Here is a 16,356-nt window from a genome sequence, read left to right on the forward strand (position 1 = left end):
GATGATATTATTATTATTATTATTATTATTATTATTATTATTTCAATTATTAAACTGTTTTTATCTCAACCCATGAGTTTTCTCACTTTTACCCTTCCGATTCTCTCCCCCATCCCACCGGGGGGTGAGTGAGCGAGCGGCTGGGTGGGGCTTAGTTGCCAGCTGGGGTTAAACCATGACACATAGCCATACTGTAAACAACAGACCCATCTTACAAGTAGCATAGGAAATGCTACATCTCCTTTACATGTCCAGAGATTCTTGATTCTCTGGCGTTGGGTTGGATTCATCGTGTATGAGAAGGTTTTGTCGTGGGACACGGGTGTAGAGCTATAGCCTAACCGAGCCGAGAATCACACTGAGAATCTCAACAGGACCTTCCCCGACCTTTGTGTGAAGGGACTTGGGTCTAGGATGGGTACGGGCAGTGTAAATAAATAATGGGTTTGCATAAACTTCAACATCCTACTCCTATGAGTCCATGTTCTTCTTTACTTGCCATTTAGCCGATACGTAAGGCTCAAGAGCAGCTGCAGTGCTGCATGGATGGTATCCTGGAGCATTACAGTATTGACAGCTTGATATGGCTGTGTTCGTGAGTCCTTTTGAGTTCAGTCCATGTCAGTTGCGGTAAGTTTGGGCTGGTAAGTTTGGGCTCCTGACGTGTCACAGATAAGGAACTGTTCTTTGCTGACGCCTCTTGGGCTTTTTATCTCTCCGAGTTTTTATTCCTGCCCCCCCACACCTCCTTTTCTATCGGTTTGAGGTTACTGGAACAGTTTTATAGAAAAAAAAATTAATGTGTTTGTGCTTAATGTAGCATAGTGCACAATGCCTTCGAATTACCGCAACTTCCGAAACAACGTGCCGTGGCTAATCTTTTTTCTGGAAGCTGTTTTCATCGTCCTCTTTTACTTTCTGTTCTCAGATGATGGTGCCTCCAGATCAAGCATCTCCTACCCAGGTAAGACCGGTAGCCTTGCTGTGAAAGGAAGGGTTAATGCCTGCTTTTATTTTGCAGTGCAACAGAGGTGGGATTCAGCAGGTTTGGGTATTTGTTAGTGAGAAGCAGAATGTTTTTACTGCCCTTTAAGTACCCTGCCTTGCCATGTATGGTGTGTATTTATTTATGTCAAAGCAATGACAGTGAACGAAGACATGAGTGATACTAAATTGCATTGCTGGTCTGTTTGTGGTAATCTTGACTCCTACGAACGTAACAAACTTCTGAGGGCAAGCGCTGCTCTGTGTTAAGTGCCTACCTCTGTGAGGTCTTGGCAGGCGAGGGCGTTGCTGCGTTACAAAGTGGGAATCCAGGATGGCAGTATTTTCCATTTGAATGCTTGATGTAAATAAATGAAGTTAATACAGTGGAATTACGGGTCCAATATATTCTGGAGAAGTCTGTTGTGCATTGATCAAAGGAATGTATTAGCAGATTATGTTACAGCCATAGTGTGTAACGTTATCTACAGTGTTGTGCAAATATAAGTTGATTAATCCTCATGACATTCTTGTGTTACCCTCCCTGTTTTATAGCTCGATGGTGCAGCAGCAGTGGTCCTGGTTTCCATACTAAACTCTTTCTACTGCTATTTCTGTTCTTTCTACCCAGATGAGGCCATCATACAGGTTTCTCTTTGTAACTCATTTCTTCCCTAATGCCCTCAAGGAATGAATCGGCACTAATTCCCAGCAACTCTCCTTGAAAAGTCTCTTTAAATTCACCTCAGGAAAAATGAATGTCCAAATTTCATTGCTAAACGTACTTCATTTCTGTCGTGCTCTTTGACCCCTCAACCCCCATCCTATAGCATCCATTGTGATCACTTTGCAAAAATAAATTCAGGGTCAAGGGTATTGTTTTTCTGATTACTTATGGGTTGGAAAGCAAGCTCTGGAGTTCTTTACAAGTACTAAATAATAATGGCACCTGAATTTTTATCTGAAGGCTTCTTAGTTAATTGTGATATTTATTTATTTTGTTAACCAGAAATCCAGTCTGCATTAATAACTTCACTGCTGTCTTGGTCTTTTCTGTCATGCAGCTTTTCAAGACGTCAGTCACATGGTGATTTTTGGATTTGGCTTTTTCCTGACGTTTCTGAAAAGATACGGGTTTAGCAGCACTGGATTCAACCTCCTGATCATCGTACTTGGTGTCCAGTGCTCCGTGCTGACAGAAGGTTTATTACTTTTCCTTCTTCAAAGGGAAAACAAAGGTGGTCTGAAAAGGTAATTAGTTCGTGTTAGAGTTGGAATAATATAGAACTGCTGATTGCTCTTTGTGGAAGATAATGCCTTGTTACATGGACCTATTTGTGAATTAGCATGGTCATATTTGCAGACGTTTTAGAAGGCTTTGGGTTTTTAAGTACATTTTACTGTCTGTCATTCTTTCTTTATTGGCCCTGGCGTGGTCCTGATACAGAATTATTTTTTTCTTTCTTTTATTGCAGAATAACAAAGGCTACTGTGAGTACGACTGCTGTGGTCATCTCCACTGGAGCTGTTCTTGGGAAGACTAATCCTGTGCAATTAATTCTGATGACAGTTGTGGAGATAATAGTTTTCAATATGAACAGATGGATCAACAAGACATTCCTGCAGGTACTGTAGTATGGTTTCCAGGCACATGGGGGAAAATTTCACTGGGACTTTGGAATGTTGCCTTTTGGTGGTTTGTTAGTGCTCTGCTGACAGGAACATCAGTGTGTTTTATCTCATCTCAGTTAGATCGTGGCTATGTTTTCGTTAAGAGATGAAGTCTGACTTTGGGGCTATACTTAAGGACATTGAACTCCAAACCCTGCATACTCTATATCTATATAATTGGCTATATCTATATTCTTGGCCTTAAAGGGTGAGCTGATCTGATGGATTGGGATGTAGTGCATTTGGCTTTGCCCATGCCCTGACCATCCCCAACACGTGAATGAAAGCCTTGACCTATGCTAAGGCACTAACTGCCTTTAAAGTTTATCCCCTCCCTGTGTCAGTTCAGTCGGGAAGATTTCCAGTGTGAATGGTATACCAGCCCAGGCTGGACAGCGGAGTCAGACCTGCATTTAACGTACAACGTAAGCGTACCCCAAATTCTCTGTATATGAATTGCGTGTTTATGAGCTGCACTGAATTCAGATTAAGTTAATCTCGCATAAATAACTCATGCATAAACTGAGGGACTGTGAAAATAAATTGCTTATAGGGAGGTTACGTGAGCAACTATATCAGGAACTGCATCAAAGGCTTCCTGTGGCCTGAAATAAACCACGAATTTGATTATTCTATTGATACAGGTTCCAGACGATACCAGCATGATGCATGTTCACCTGTTTGGAGCCTACTTTGGTCTGGCGGTCTCCTCACGTTTCTCTGAGCCATCACCAAGGTCTGAGAAGAATGCGAGTACCCCGAAGTCAGATTTATTGTCAATGTTGGGTAAGACATTTGCTTTAACGTCTCAGCTGGAAGACGGGGTTGCAGTGAGAACATAAGGAATGTTTTTGGGGGCTGGCCACAGCACACTGAAGCTTTTGCATCCGAAGTGCAGGTCTGAATGCAGCCAAGCATAGAAAACTTCTGCTGCTGTGGTTCATGGTTTCTGACAATGAGTTGGTGAGTCTCAGCATGTTTCCTACCAGGCGTATAAGCCGCTCCTGCAACGGCTGTGGCTTAGTTTGCTTTCGCCAGCCTCGGCATAAAGGCTATGCCAGGTTAACCGTTCCCTCTCCCAGCTAAGTTGTCCCGTTTGGGCTTGTATAGGCACGTTGGTAAGGGACCTATGCACTAAAGTTAAGGTCATTACTTCTATTTCAGTAGTGGTTACAGTTCCCGGCTGGGGCCAAGGCTCAGTTTTGTTTTGCAAGGTGGTGTATGGAGATATAAAAAGGCAGTCCCTGCCTAGTAATGTAAATGAAAAGATAAAAGCCTGATGAGGAGTGGGGAATATGATAGAGACAGGCACATGAGAAAGGATCTGAGTGATGATAGGCTGAATGTGTGGGAGTTCCATTCTTTTTCTTAAAGAAGCAATTTGGTTTCTTTTTTATGAGTTCTGTTCCGTAACTGCCACCAGCCGAACTAAGATCTTTCTGTGAAGGCCCACAGAGTCTGATTCTTGGTCAGTCTTAGCCCGGTTTAGGGAAAGAGAAATTTAAATGCTCCTCTTTTGAGTCCCTGGAGTTCTTGCTTTGCTGGAGAATTCGAGGAGATTGGTATTTTAATCGAACTCATCAAGACGCTGTTGCGCCTTCATTATAATTTTTGTGCAGCTTGCTACAACCAAGTGCTTGCTATCTGAAGTAATTATGTTGCCGTGTCTTGAATAATTCCTGAGGTAACGTGGGTAGAAAGGAGCAACTGAGCAGGCAAATTCCTCATAGTTCCTTTTTGTATCCTGTTTCTGAGGGCTGCGACTCTCCGAAAATATTGCGTTTGAGTTTGGGATAAAATTACAAATGCTTTTTACTTAGCACGTTAGTTGCTGTAGTGAATATGCTGTAGTGAGCCTCACAAATGTCTTTTAAGAGTGAACTCAGAGCACTGACTGAAAACAACCTGCATCCAGCATCTGGCAGGGAGGTTTGCAATGCCAAGATTAGAGCTGTAGAATTATCTACAAATTGGGAGCACTGCTAATAAAAAACAAAACAGAAGAAACGTGTCCAGACTGTCTGGATAGACTGCAAGCACCGAACTTGTGAAGAAGCCGGTTTCTCAAGGGATATCCTTGATAGAAATAGCACTCCACTTGCAGAAAACATGAGCTAGGAACATGATCTGGTGTGCTGGTTTTGGCACGACACCTGGCTAGATAATGCCACTTTGCTGGGAAGCCAAGGTTCATGGGCCAAATATCCTGTCTGAGAGGCATGGTTATCACCTCCTTGGTGCGCTGAAAGGGTGAAAATTAGCAATGGCAATTGGATTTCAAGGAGCCAAGATAAGCTTGTACAAAAGCAGTAGCTGGCAGGGTTGCTAGAAGCTGGATTTAACCATTGTGCTTTATAGTGACAATGCGTTTGTCACTTCTTAATTGACTTGCACAAGAACACTTCAAATTTTACTGTCAGGTGAATTGCACAGGGGTCTGGCACCTCTGTGGCATGGAGAACAGAACATTAGCTATGGAAGTTGACTGGACAAGGCGAAATAAACTGTTGCTTGTTTGTGTCGTCATCCGTGCACTTGGAGCTATGAGCAACGCAGGGAGCAGAGGCACAGATTGCAACTGTGTGGTCCAGCTTGACTTCGCGTGAGGCCACCTACTTCCCTCTGCTGGTTGGAATTTGATCTATGCATGTGCATCCATATGACCATAGGAAAGACGTATCCTGCCAAGCAGTGAACTTGTTTTATAGAGGCTGAGATTCCTAAATGCTGACAATTAGGGCCCAGGCCATAGAAGCAGAAGAACCTGTTTTCATTCCTATTGTTAGCGAAGCCTATGTGGGCATGAAAGTGTGACGCTGTACAGTGATCTTACAGGAGGAAAGTGAATTGTTCTTTTGGACCCATGTACTAGGGAGTAGCTATTCGGTAGATAACTCTCACAAGTAGCAAGAAAGTTAAGCTGTGTATAGCTGAGTTGGGGGAGCACGATCACCTCAGCTCAAGCTATTGGTCTTTAGCCCTCCTCTGGAGTAATGCTAGTAGATGTAGAGAGGATTCTGTTCTTATGATCCAGTTCATCCTCTTTTTCTCTTCAAACCCTGCCAGGAGGCAAGACAACCAGTACCAGTCATACTGGCAGCCAAGGTAAAAGACATTCCAAAGTGCACTTTGGGTTTCTTTATAGTGATTTGCACCATGTGAGCTGTTTTCTCTTCCTCCTTGGCTTGCTTTCATTCTCTCTTGCAGCTGGTTTTGAACAATTATTCCACAGTTCCATGAAAAGGAGCAGAAATTTTGGCTGAGGAGCAAGCCCCCGGTGCCTGCGCAGAACAGGCAGGATGCCGACTGTTTGGAAATCAACAGTGGAATTGTTCCCACTTGTATCTGAACCTGCGTTTAAGGGGACGATAGGACAAAGCTGATGTTAAAGTTTGTGTCCTTGAAAAGAGCATCCTACCTTCAACTCTGCGAAGGACCAGCCAGATGCCAGTAGAGCTGTGCTTTGGCTGTATGTTTGACATTGCCGTGGTGTGTTTCTGGGAAGGTGTTGGTGTAGCAGGTAACTCTCGGGGCTGTCTGCACTGTGAAGTGTTATCCTTTGTTTACCATGTGGGAATTACAGTGAACGCAGAATGTGGGCCGGAGCTCTCCAGAGACAGCCGGTGATGGATTCACTGTGTTTTAGAGCAGGTAACGATAGCTGCTTGTCTTTGTCTCCAAGGTACTCTCTTTCTCTGGGTATTCTGGCCAAGCTTCAATTCTGTACTAGCTGTGAACAAGAGCAAAGCAATCTACAACACCTACTTTGCCCTTGCAGTGAGTGCTGTAACTGCCTTCGTGTTGTCTGTTCTGACCACAAAGGATGGAAAATTCAGAATGGTAAGACATGAGAGAAAATCACTGCACGGAGAAGATCTTTTTCTGTTGCTCTCAGTAATACACCGAAAGTATAATAGCTATTAAGTAAAAACAAGTCCAGGTTTTCAGCCTGACAGTCATCATTAGCCTCCCAAGCAGAACACTGAAGCTGTAACTTAGAAATTATGTTCTCAGATTGTAATTTACAGTATACAGAGGCCCAAATTCACCCTAAAGAGATCGCACTTGCATGAGAATAGCAGTCTACGATATCGGGCTGCTATAAGCGATGACTGAATTCTCACTCCGTGTTTTTGTTGTTTTATTTTACAGACTCATATCCACAGTGCAGTACTAGCTGGTGGGGTCGCTGTTGGTTATGCAGAACGCAGTATCGAGTATCCTTGGATTGCAATGATTTTGGGTCTGCTTGCCAGTGTGATAACCATATTAGGATCTTGCTGTTTACAGGTATTACTCAAAACCTGAAATTGTTTTTGTATAAGCTGTATAAACTTCTTTTCTGATGTAGGATCCCTCAACGGAAACCTCTCTTTCAAAGAGATTAAAGCTAGGAAACCTGAAGTCTTTTGAGCAGAGCGCAGGATTGCAACTTTTAAGACCAAAGTTCATTTTCTAGGTCTGCGATAGACAATATGCTATTATCAACTTGTGTTTCTGTGTATCAATTAAACCTTTTCTTCTTCCCAGAGATGCTTGTATCCTGCTCTCAAGATTCATGATTCCTCTGGAGTTCATTTCACTTTTGGCTTGCCTGGTGTGCTTGGAGCTCTTGCCCAGGTCGTTCTCTTAGTAATAAAAAACTGGACTAATTTACCAAGGTACATAAATTCTTGCTATTAAGTAACAAGCTTAGCTCATCATTATTGTAGTATGCCTTGAGAAGAGTTCTCAGACATACAGAAAGCCTGAACGTCACCACAGATAAATCGTTTTATACAAGGTAACCCAAGATAATCTCTGAAGTCCAAAAAAGTCAGTAAAAAAGACTTTCAGAGTTGAGCAGACATTGGATCCAAACTTTAATATTAGCTTTTGGTCCTGCTTTCTGTCTCTCTTTTTATTTGTTACTAAATACAGCAGACTCAGGAGATGAAGGCTGGGGACGTGCGTCCTTCCAAGACTCATTTTGGCTTTTGTGATGTGTTTTGGGGAGCTTTGTATGCTAACACAGCGGGGGGCAGAAATCAGCATTTCTCTTCGAATGAGGCTTTAACTCTGAGTCAGGGGCAAGAATGCCAGTTTGGACTAAAGACAGTCTGGACACTGATCTGGAAAGTATACTTGGGGAGATGCCCTGCAAAAGCTGAAGGGCTCGGTTAAGGATATTCTCCGTAGGTTGTTTTGATCTGGCCCTGGCATCTCATTTTTGCAGATCAAGCTCATGCCGTGACATACAAGAAGTGCCCTGATTTGCTCAGGAAATTCATTCCTTTACGCAGGAATGAATCACAGTGCAGCGTAAGGGCCTTACGCTTCTTGTCATATTCTTATTGAAACAAACAAATTTAATGAAGTTTTAGTACCGCAATGATGGTTTATAAGGGCAAAACATGTCGCTCTGAAGTCTGTATTAGGCTTCTGATAGGATCTCTTAAAACATCTAACTGCAGCTGCAGAGAGATTCAAGAACAGATTTTTTATGAGAGGTTTTGATGTAAAATGCTGTGTAGATACAGATTCATTCACAGTCTTATTGCTAAATTCAGCAACTGTAAAAGGTGAAACACTTGTTTTGCTTTTCAGACTGGGTTATTTGTTCATGATTCACGTCGGCGCCTTCTGCCTGACCATCAGTGTTGCCTTGATAACGGGTTTCATTACAGGTCAGTATTGAAAAACACGTTTCAGTAATATCTTCCTCATTTCCTCGGGGCAAGGGGTATGTCATCTCATTGCACCTGCTATCGTGTCAGTGCAACCCTTCGCAGAAAGAGGCCGGTTTAACTGGGGCTCTGAAGCGTGTTTCTACGGGTGAATTTAACTGCAGCTGCAGAGAGATTCAAGAAGAACAGATTTTTTATGAGAGGTTTTGATGTAAAATGCTGTGTAGATACAGATTCATTCACAGTCTTACTGCTAAATTCAGCAACTGTAAAAGGTGAAACACTTGTTTTGCTTTTCAGACTGGGTTATTTGTTCATGATTCACGTCGGCGCCTTCTGCCTGACCATCAGTGTTGCCTTGATAACGGGTTTCATTACAGGTCAGTATTGAAAAACACGTTTCAGTAATATCTTCCTCATTTCCTCGGGGCAAGGGGTATGTCATCTCATTGCACCTGCTATCGTGTCAGTGCAACCCTTCGCAGAAAGAGGCCGGTTTAACTGGGGCTCTGAAGTGTGTTTCTACGGGTAAATTATTTGTAGAAGCAGCCATCGGAAACGTGAATGCCAGGGGCTCTTCAAAGCCAGTCTTTTGAAGAATATTTATGTATTCAACGTAAATAGCCCAGTAGCACCGTTCTTTCATCGGTGAAGTTTATTTTAACAGATGCTTAACAGCTGCCTTCAAATTTCAGACTGGAGATGTGCGAGGATGAAAATAGTTTTACATTTGGGGATTGTCTTAGTGACAGAAAAATGCTATCTAGAGCTTCTCACCTTTTAGGCCAGTTGGTATAAATCTGCAAAGTTTCACTAACAGCAGTAGTGAAACTTGCATCAGCCAAGCACTAGGCCTTTGATCACTAGTGGTTTGGGATCACCAGGGCTCATGTGTTTCTCATGTGACATTCTGTCAGGTTTACGGCAGCTGCAGTTTTTCTATAGCTGTTAATTCTGTCTGGAATAAAAGAGAAATGGCAGATGAAGATTGCTGTGAAATATACTCTGATTTTTTTTGTGCTTTAATTGATCTGAAACCTTTGCACTACCTTAAGTGTAATTAAGACGTTGAGCTAATCAAGCAGATTTTTAAAAAACATTCAGCTAAAATAATCAAACATTCAGCGTTTAAGCAATTGTTTACAAATCTAGATGTTTCCATCTGAAATCCCAAGCTAACAGTGCTGATAAGCCCGACTGCTTTAAATACACAGGCATTTTTCATGCAAGAAGTTAATGATTTTTGATGTATTTTTAGAATCTGGCAGGCTGTTTAATGGGGTTTTACCTAAAGTAAGTAATTTTTAATAACACAAGCCTTGATCCTGGCAAGCTTCTCTTTGTATTTAAGGTCAACCTGAGTCAAGGGGCTCTGCTGAAGCATTTAGTTCTGAATTGGTATTTTGATCTATGTTACATTTGGATGCGCGTTACTAAGAAACCTCCAGTTACACACAATCTTCCCCTTTCCCTGACGTCTGTATTTATATTGGATATATGTGTCTTTACAAATAGGTTTAATCTTAAACCTCAAGCTGTTTAAGACCATCCCTGTATCAAAGTACTTCGAAGACCAGTTTTATTGGGAGGTAAGTTTCAATGTAAAATTAACAGTGTGGGAGTATATATAGCACCTTGTTGACCTTGATGAAGAACTCCGGGTATTCGAATTACAAAAAAAAAGGGGGATAATTCCATTTCACAGTACGTTTTGGGTGCCCCGTTTGAAACGGATGAACTGTTCCCACAGTTGATTGAGAGCCCGAACATTATAAATGCACGCAGTCTTCAGCTAGGATCGTCAGAGCCGCTGGTGGGCGCAGGGCTAAGTCTGAAATGACGATCGTTTGGTGTAACACGTAATCTTAGGTGCTCAGACATCCTCTGGGATTGACAGCCCTGGCCTCCGTGCTTCATACACAGTCCCCGAGGAGACTTGAGCAGCATCTGAGAGAGGGATTTTTAGAAGCCAGTGAGCGGAACGGAAGGTGCTTTTTATGAAAACAGACCAAGCCTCCTGGCCTTCGTGGCTGCAGAGCGGCTATTCAGTCTGATGCACAAACACAGGCCTTGGGCACCTTTAGGTGCTGAATGTGATGCTCTGAATTAGAGAAAAAAAGAGATGGATGAAAATAACCTTCTACTAAGGTTTCCCATTGCCTTTTTCGTATGATGATTCGATGCGTAAAATGTTCTGATGCCAGAATGTTTGTCTTCACAGTTTCCCCGTTTGGCTGTTGGATTTTGAATGGAGGAACCCAGATGACAGATTTGACCAAGATAAGCTTTTCCTATTTGTCACCAGAGAAAATGAATAGCTATGATGGGTTGAAAGAGCACTTAAGCATCAATTCTCACGCGCAAAAAAGCCATCCCAAGGGACACGCAAAGCATTAGTAAAAAACTGTTCTAGTTATTCTTGAAAGATACAGGGTGTGAATTTACAGATGCAAACTTATAATGCATTTCGCTTTTCTGCTTTGTTGGTCTTACCTTAAGTATGTTTCTGTAGGATACGTACAAAAAAGTTGGCTGCATTCATTGCTGTAACGGCTTATCAATCAAAACGCTTGGAAACTTTAAACTACTTTTAGCTCCCAAGTTTAAAAGCCAAAATGTATGTTTTAAAGTATAATTTTTCAAGGAGTACGTACTTATTCTTATCTAGCAAAGCATTAAAGTACTTGTTTTTAAGCTAAGCTAACTCTGGTGAAGGCCTTGTTAAGCAAGGATTTGATGAGTGAGCTGGATCAGGGCCAGAACTCTGTGTCTTGCCAGACTGAACTCTTTGAGGAACCTGACTGCTTAAAGAAAAATCCTAATTACTTGGCTCGGGCTAGCTATTTGGAAGTTCAAATGGCAAGAAGTTAAATTGTTCTGCTTGTGGATGGCGCCCCGGAAATCAATGGTATTACTTAAGATTCGGCAGCACACCTCGGAACAGCCTGTCTGCGCAGCGACAGTCTGCACCACCGCGAGGTCAGCTGCCCAAAAGGCTCTGGCTGCCCTAAGGGTGCGGACAACGAGAGACCGGGGAATAGTCCCTGGTGCCAACACCAGACCCAATTTCCGAAGTGTCTTATGTCGAGCTGTTTTAGTCTGAGACGAGCAGGGGGCTTTGGTGCACGAGCTGGGGCCGGATCGGGCAGAGGATTCTGTGCAAACTAACCCTTGTTTTTAAATGGATTGCGATCCTCAGTGTTTCTTCGTTTCGAAATAGTTGACATTGAAAGAGTTTTTCTAAAATGCTTACCTAATAAAAAAGTCACAATTGGATTGTTTTTTATTTATTCAGCACACTTGCTTAAAAATGAAGTAATAAGGAAGAATGTAACGTTGAAGACAAAGCATGAGTTCTTTGATGCTGACCTCAATTCATTCATTAGGGATTAAGCAAAGTAGATCACTACGGCTGAAGGAGCATGAGACAGGTTTCACGTAATTTTTCATTACTTGACACCGAGGAAGGGCCAGTTTTTCTTATTTCCAGGTCACAAAAGAGCCAGTGATCTGCCGAGTTTATCGGCTGCCCACGGCTTCTGCCAGCTGACAGTGACACTCAGCCTGGATACACACGTACACATTTGCGTTACCTCACGGTTAACACACCGCTGCCTGCGTGAGGGGGTAACCCAGGCTCAACTCGTGCACTTCACTTGCCAACCTCCCAGCAACCAACCACACCTAACTGCTGCAACGCAAACGGCTTCTGCTGTTTTCTAGCAGGAGCGCTTTTAAGGAATAGTATTTTATTCCCTCCCTTTTCCCCACGGGTCCTTTATCATTGATTTCTTGAGCAACGAGCCTAGGTGAACGCAGAGGAAGGGGCAGATACAGGAAGAGCTATCTCACCTTTCAAGTGAGTATGCTGCAGGATCAAAATTCTCCCCGGCAGTGACTGTCCCTGGTCTGAAGAGTAGGCTTCCTGAAGACAGAACTCTGATCCGGAGAGGACTCTTCCTTTGTTTTACAGCGGTTAGAAAACAGTTCACAGCAAGTTTTGTGGATGAGCTACTTCCATCTAGAGCCACTACCTAATTTATACTTGTGCCTCTACAATGTCACAGCAACAGTAAGTTGTTACTCACCAGAGACTTCCTCATTATCGTCATAGGATAAATTAAATATTCAGGGAGGAGGGGAAAAAAATCCCCAAAGCAGCATAGTTCTATGTGACGCAAGAAAAGCCACACACCAGTAAGTTCTGAAATTGAAGAAATGGTTATATTGTCCAGATATAGGAAATATTTAATAAATATATGTTAAAAAGTTGTTTTAAAGCATTTTTTTAATAAATATGTTAAAAAGTTGTTTTAAAGCATTTTTAGGAAGCCTTGGATTGTAAATAACATCATAGAAACAGCTGGTTAAATACATCCATTTTCCACTATACTATTTACTTGTAGCAAACATCGTATCATAAAAGTGACTTCCATGGTTACTGGTAGCAATTTTACGTTTGTCAAAAACGTTACAACATTTAAATCAACATACAAGAGTAAAAAAACTAAACAGAATAGAACCAGAATTTTTACTGCTATGATTTAAGTTTTCCTTGTTTCATCTTTAGACACAATTGAAGGTCACCGTTTACAAAATGGCTTTACAAAATTTTGGGAGTGTGCAGTTAAAAAACCAGCGTGGCCAATGCACTTCCACAGGCGTGTTCATTGCCACAAGTCTTCCGTGCGACCAAATTTGAAGACCAGTCCTCTGTTTAAAAGAGAATAAAGGGACATGAGTACCTAACGGAGCCAATCAAATACCAAATTTTAAATACATGATTTCAGGGAGCAAGTTGTAGTGTTTGTAAATCCAATTCCTGGTCCTGCAAGGAAACCTGTGCAGACAGATCTCAGAGATCTACTGCCTTTACCAGCAGTTTATCGACCCGTGTCTAGTTACAAAACAGGGCTTAAGAAAAAACAGATTACAGCACGTTTCAGTTTTAATCACTAAAAACAAATTAGGTAAGAAATGAACAAAAGAAGATAGTCTTACCCAAAAAAGATGAATGCATTCTGGAAAAACACAGCTATTCCTGGGTATACTACTGGTTTTTCTAACAAAAGAAAAAAAATCTCCATAATTTTTTTGGAAGTCACGTTCAAGAATATCCCATCTCTGCCATTTCAGAAACACTACGCTGCGCTACGATAGCGGAGATAACCAGTGTCATTTCAACACGAACATCTGGAGTCTACGCACTGTGGAGCAGCGGTAAGGAGCCGAGTTAGACAGAGGGGTCCGTTACAATGTGGGATTCCCGACTAGACAGGGGGTGAAGTGACAACAAACATTTAGCGCTGTTGCTACTACATAACAATGTTCTCGCGTGGAATGAAGACAGCACTATGCAGCTCATAGACCCCTTTCATTCTCCAACAAGGCGGTCCCCTCCAATCTCTCTTGCTCAGTTGTGTGACACAGAAGACAAGCGTAAGCCTCACCCCACTGGAAAGTTAATTCAATGGCTTTTGTGCCCCCCCCCAAATCATTTAGCTTCCCAAATAAAAGAAGCCTCGCCTGTTCTCTAACCAAAAACGTGCCTCTCAAATGCAATGCTCGTGAAGATTGTAATTATCACATGGGATTGCACATCCTGTTTGGAATGCACGTGTGTGTAAGTATGTATACATATATATTCATATGTAATGACAATGTACAAAATGGGAGTGCACGTTAGCACTACTACGCAACCAATGCGCCTAGGCTTCCTTGAAAATCCCCTGTGAATTGAGCAAGGCCAAAGCTGACGAGAATGTAAATTAAACAAGGCCACCAGTGTGCCCTGACGAGTCTGAAATTCACTTCAGCTCCAGGTACAAGTAATATCTTTACATTTACCTGAGCGGCCTAACTTCCTTTGGAAAAACAAAGACAAATACACTGCAGTTTTCACGTCTTTCTCAAGACTTGCCTTCACAAAAAGTTACTGTGGTACGTGTTAAGGTATGAATTTAAACAGGCAATTTGAATTATTTTTTTCCCTTTCGCTAATTTAGTATACAGGCTTTGGGAGCAATTTGCACAAAATCAGCAATTTTTATTCTGGGAATATGTGTTCACCCAGTTAATTATTCCCATGTAACTGCAGCAGTGTAATTCTATCAGCACAGCTCCCAGCTGACCCAAGACCTGTGTTTCTAATGAGGCCAGTTGGAAGTTTGTGACTTAGAAATAGATAAAATCCACCCCAATAATAGTAGATAGTATGGAATAGTGGTGCGTAGGGAACCAAAATATTAAAACTGGGCCTGCCTAAAACTATCTAAAAATAAGTGCTAAAATTCAATAGTCATTTAAAATACTTTGAACTTCCAAAAACTGATCAGGTCACATCCCATGCCGTATCTTACCTTTAACAACGTAGCCTCCAAAAAGGATCCACATGGAAGCAATCAGAGATCCAAAAGCCATCATAAAGCCGATGAACAGCCAGATCCGAGCACCTTGAAAAAGACGTAGGGATGTTTTGTGCCTGTGTCCGAGTACAGGCACTTGTGACTTTCTGCACGCTTTTGTTTCAGAGCACCTTCTGTCACACCCCAGAGCTAGGCACAGATACACAGCGTGCACCCTGGTACAGCTCTTGCAAGACTTAATGGCTTCACAGATTTATTGCTATACAATAGCCTACACCGCCGTACCTGTTTGTCCTAGACAGCCTTCGCTGTAACTGTCACCCCGCACTTGTCCATTAGACACCGCATTGATCCTGTACGAGCAAAACAGGATAGAACCGGGTAAACATAGGTAAAGCAAGAAGTAAGTGTTTACAAAACAATAGGAGAAACTTCTCAGAAACCTATATAAAAAGGATGATGTTGTGGGGTTTGGTGGTTTTGGTTTTTTTTAAAAGAGGGACAAGGCTAAAACTTAAAAAGCATTTCTCCAAAGACTAATAAGACTTAAGCGTGTCTAATAAGACACAATTTTTTTAAGTGGTTCCTTACTATAAATATCAACAAATATAAGAAAGATATTAGAGATACTCAGATAGTAACTCGCTTTGTTATTCTTAGTTACCTCTCCATTTAAAGACCACGCGTTCTTTTACTAATTGCATAAAATAAGTTCTAGGAGTGTGTAGCTCTGATTGAGAAATTACACTTACATTAGGAATGCAATAGTGGCTATAACCCCACAGGCATGGTATGAATGGTTGAAGTCTTCCACTTTAGGGTATTTTACAGCTGCATCTATGATTATCCACCAACCTGTAAAAAACTATTTAAAAAGAAGAAAAAGCACAATAGCTTAAAATACGGACACAAGCCTTCTAACAATATATGATTACTCTAGAAAAAGTAACGTTAATATATAAAATCATTCTTACAGTCTCCAACCCACAGTCAACTGATAGCATAACTAGTTTTGCCATCAACTCAGGAACAAGGTTAAAGGCAAAGCCAGAGATTTACCTACTCCCAATAGTTATTACATGGGTAGAAGCTGCAAAACTTAAGTAACACGTGGATGCAAGCACCCAAAACAGATTTTGTCGTTAACTCTGCTGCTACATACAAGGACAACATATCCCCGTTCTTCCTTTTGCTTCCAAACAGCTAATAGTTTTTAGCTCATCAACAGCTGACTCCATCTAAAAAGCCCGAAAGCAGCCTAAGAGAAGCTGTACGCACCAGCACTCCCGCAGCAACAGAAGCGATCGTGTTTCGTTTCTCTCCCCAGTCAACACACTCCGAGCACCTCAAGCTCTCAAGAAAACCTGACATTTTTCAGCGCTCTGAAGAACTGGAGAAGAAAAAGGGACGTTACTTTCCAAGAGGAAACCCATCACGCATCAAGGGCTGGCAGGCAGCAATGCGCATCGTGCGAGGCAGGTTAAAACTGCCACGCGCCACCCGAAAATCCCACAGCCGGGGCCCCTTCCCCAGGGGCGACTGAGCAGAGCAGCCGACGGAGCCCGGCCACCGGCACCCACCCGGGAAACCGTCGGAGAGGCGCCGGCCTCAGAGCTGAGGCGAAGACACCGCCGGTCAGCGCACCCAGCCCCCGGAGGGGGCCGCGCCGC

General features: G+C 42.4%; 2 protein-coding genes across 6 annotated transcripts in view; one reads left to right on the forward strand and one right to left on the reverse strand.

Annotated features, from left to right (window-relative positions):
- LOC103896373 (RH-like protein) overlaps positions 1 to 11,594 on the forward strand; it is a 13,665-nt gene extending 2,071 nt beyond the window's left edge. For 2 of the 4 annotated variants that reach the window (XM_009276225.2, XM_009276227.2), the window contains 10 exons: positions 929 to 964; positions 2,049 to 2,235; positions 2,460 to 2,610; positions 3,300 to 3,441; positions 6,338 to 6,495; positions 6,808 to 6,945; positions 7,186 to 7,316; positions 8,242 to 8,321; positions 9,837 to 9,910; positions 10,543 to 11,594. In XM_009276225.2, coding sequence (XP_009274500.1) covers positions 2,069 to 2,235; positions 2,460 to 2,610; positions 3,300 to 3,441; positions 6,338 to 6,495; positions 6,808 to 6,945; positions 7,186 to 7,316; positions 8,242 to 8,321; positions 9,837 to 9,910; positions 10,543 to 10,569 — 1,068 coding nt within the window. In that variant the 5' untranslated portion in view covers positions 929 to 964; positions 2,049 to 2,068 and the 3' untranslated portion in view covers positions 10,570 to 11,594. Of the gene's footprint in view, positions 1 to 565; positions 631 to 741; positions 965 to 2,048; positions 2,236 to 2,459; positions 2,611 to 3,299; positions 3,442 to 6,337; positions 6,496 to 6,807; positions 6,946 to 7,185; positions 7,317 to 8,241; positions 8,322 to 9,836; positions 9,911 to 10,542 lie in introns of those variants that run through there. The other 2 variants (XM_019471250.1, XM_009276224.2) reach the window with 2 other exon arrangements.
- A 1,020-nt stretch (positions 11,595 to 12,614) lies between these two features.
- On the reverse strand, positions 12,615 to 16,073 carry TMEM50A (transmembrane protein 50A). 2 transcript variants are annotated; one of them, XM_019471251.1, is made up of 6 exons: positions 15,965 to 16,073; positions 15,439 to 15,551; positions 14,972 to 15,039; positions 14,681 to 14,773; positions 13,323 to 13,383; positions 12,615 to 13,034 (listed from the first exon to the last, which is right to left on the reverse strand). In XM_019471251.1, the coding sequence occupies exons 1-6, from the start codon at positions 16,055 to 16,057 to the stop codon at positions 12,989 to 12,991; spliced, it is 474 nt and encodes a 157-aa protein (XP_019326796.1). In that variant the 5' UTR covers positions 16,058 to 16,073; the 3' UTR covers positions 12,615 to 12,988. The 2 variants fall into 2 exon arrangements, with proteins under 2 accessions (XP_019326796.1, XP_019326797.1); XM_019471252.1 differs by lacking the exon at positions 13,323 to 13,383.
- Between the last annotated feature and the right edge of the window lie 283 nt (positions 16,074 to 16,356).

This window comes from Aptenodytes forsteri, unplaced genomic scaffold, assembly GCF_000699145.1.
Source record: "Aptenodytes forsteri isolate BGI_AS27 unplaced genomic scaffold, ASM69914v1 Scaffold321, whole genome shotgun sequence".
Lineage (NCBI taxonomy): Eukaryota > Metazoa > Chordata > Aves > Sphenisciformes > Spheniscidae > Aptenodytes > Aptenodytes forsteri.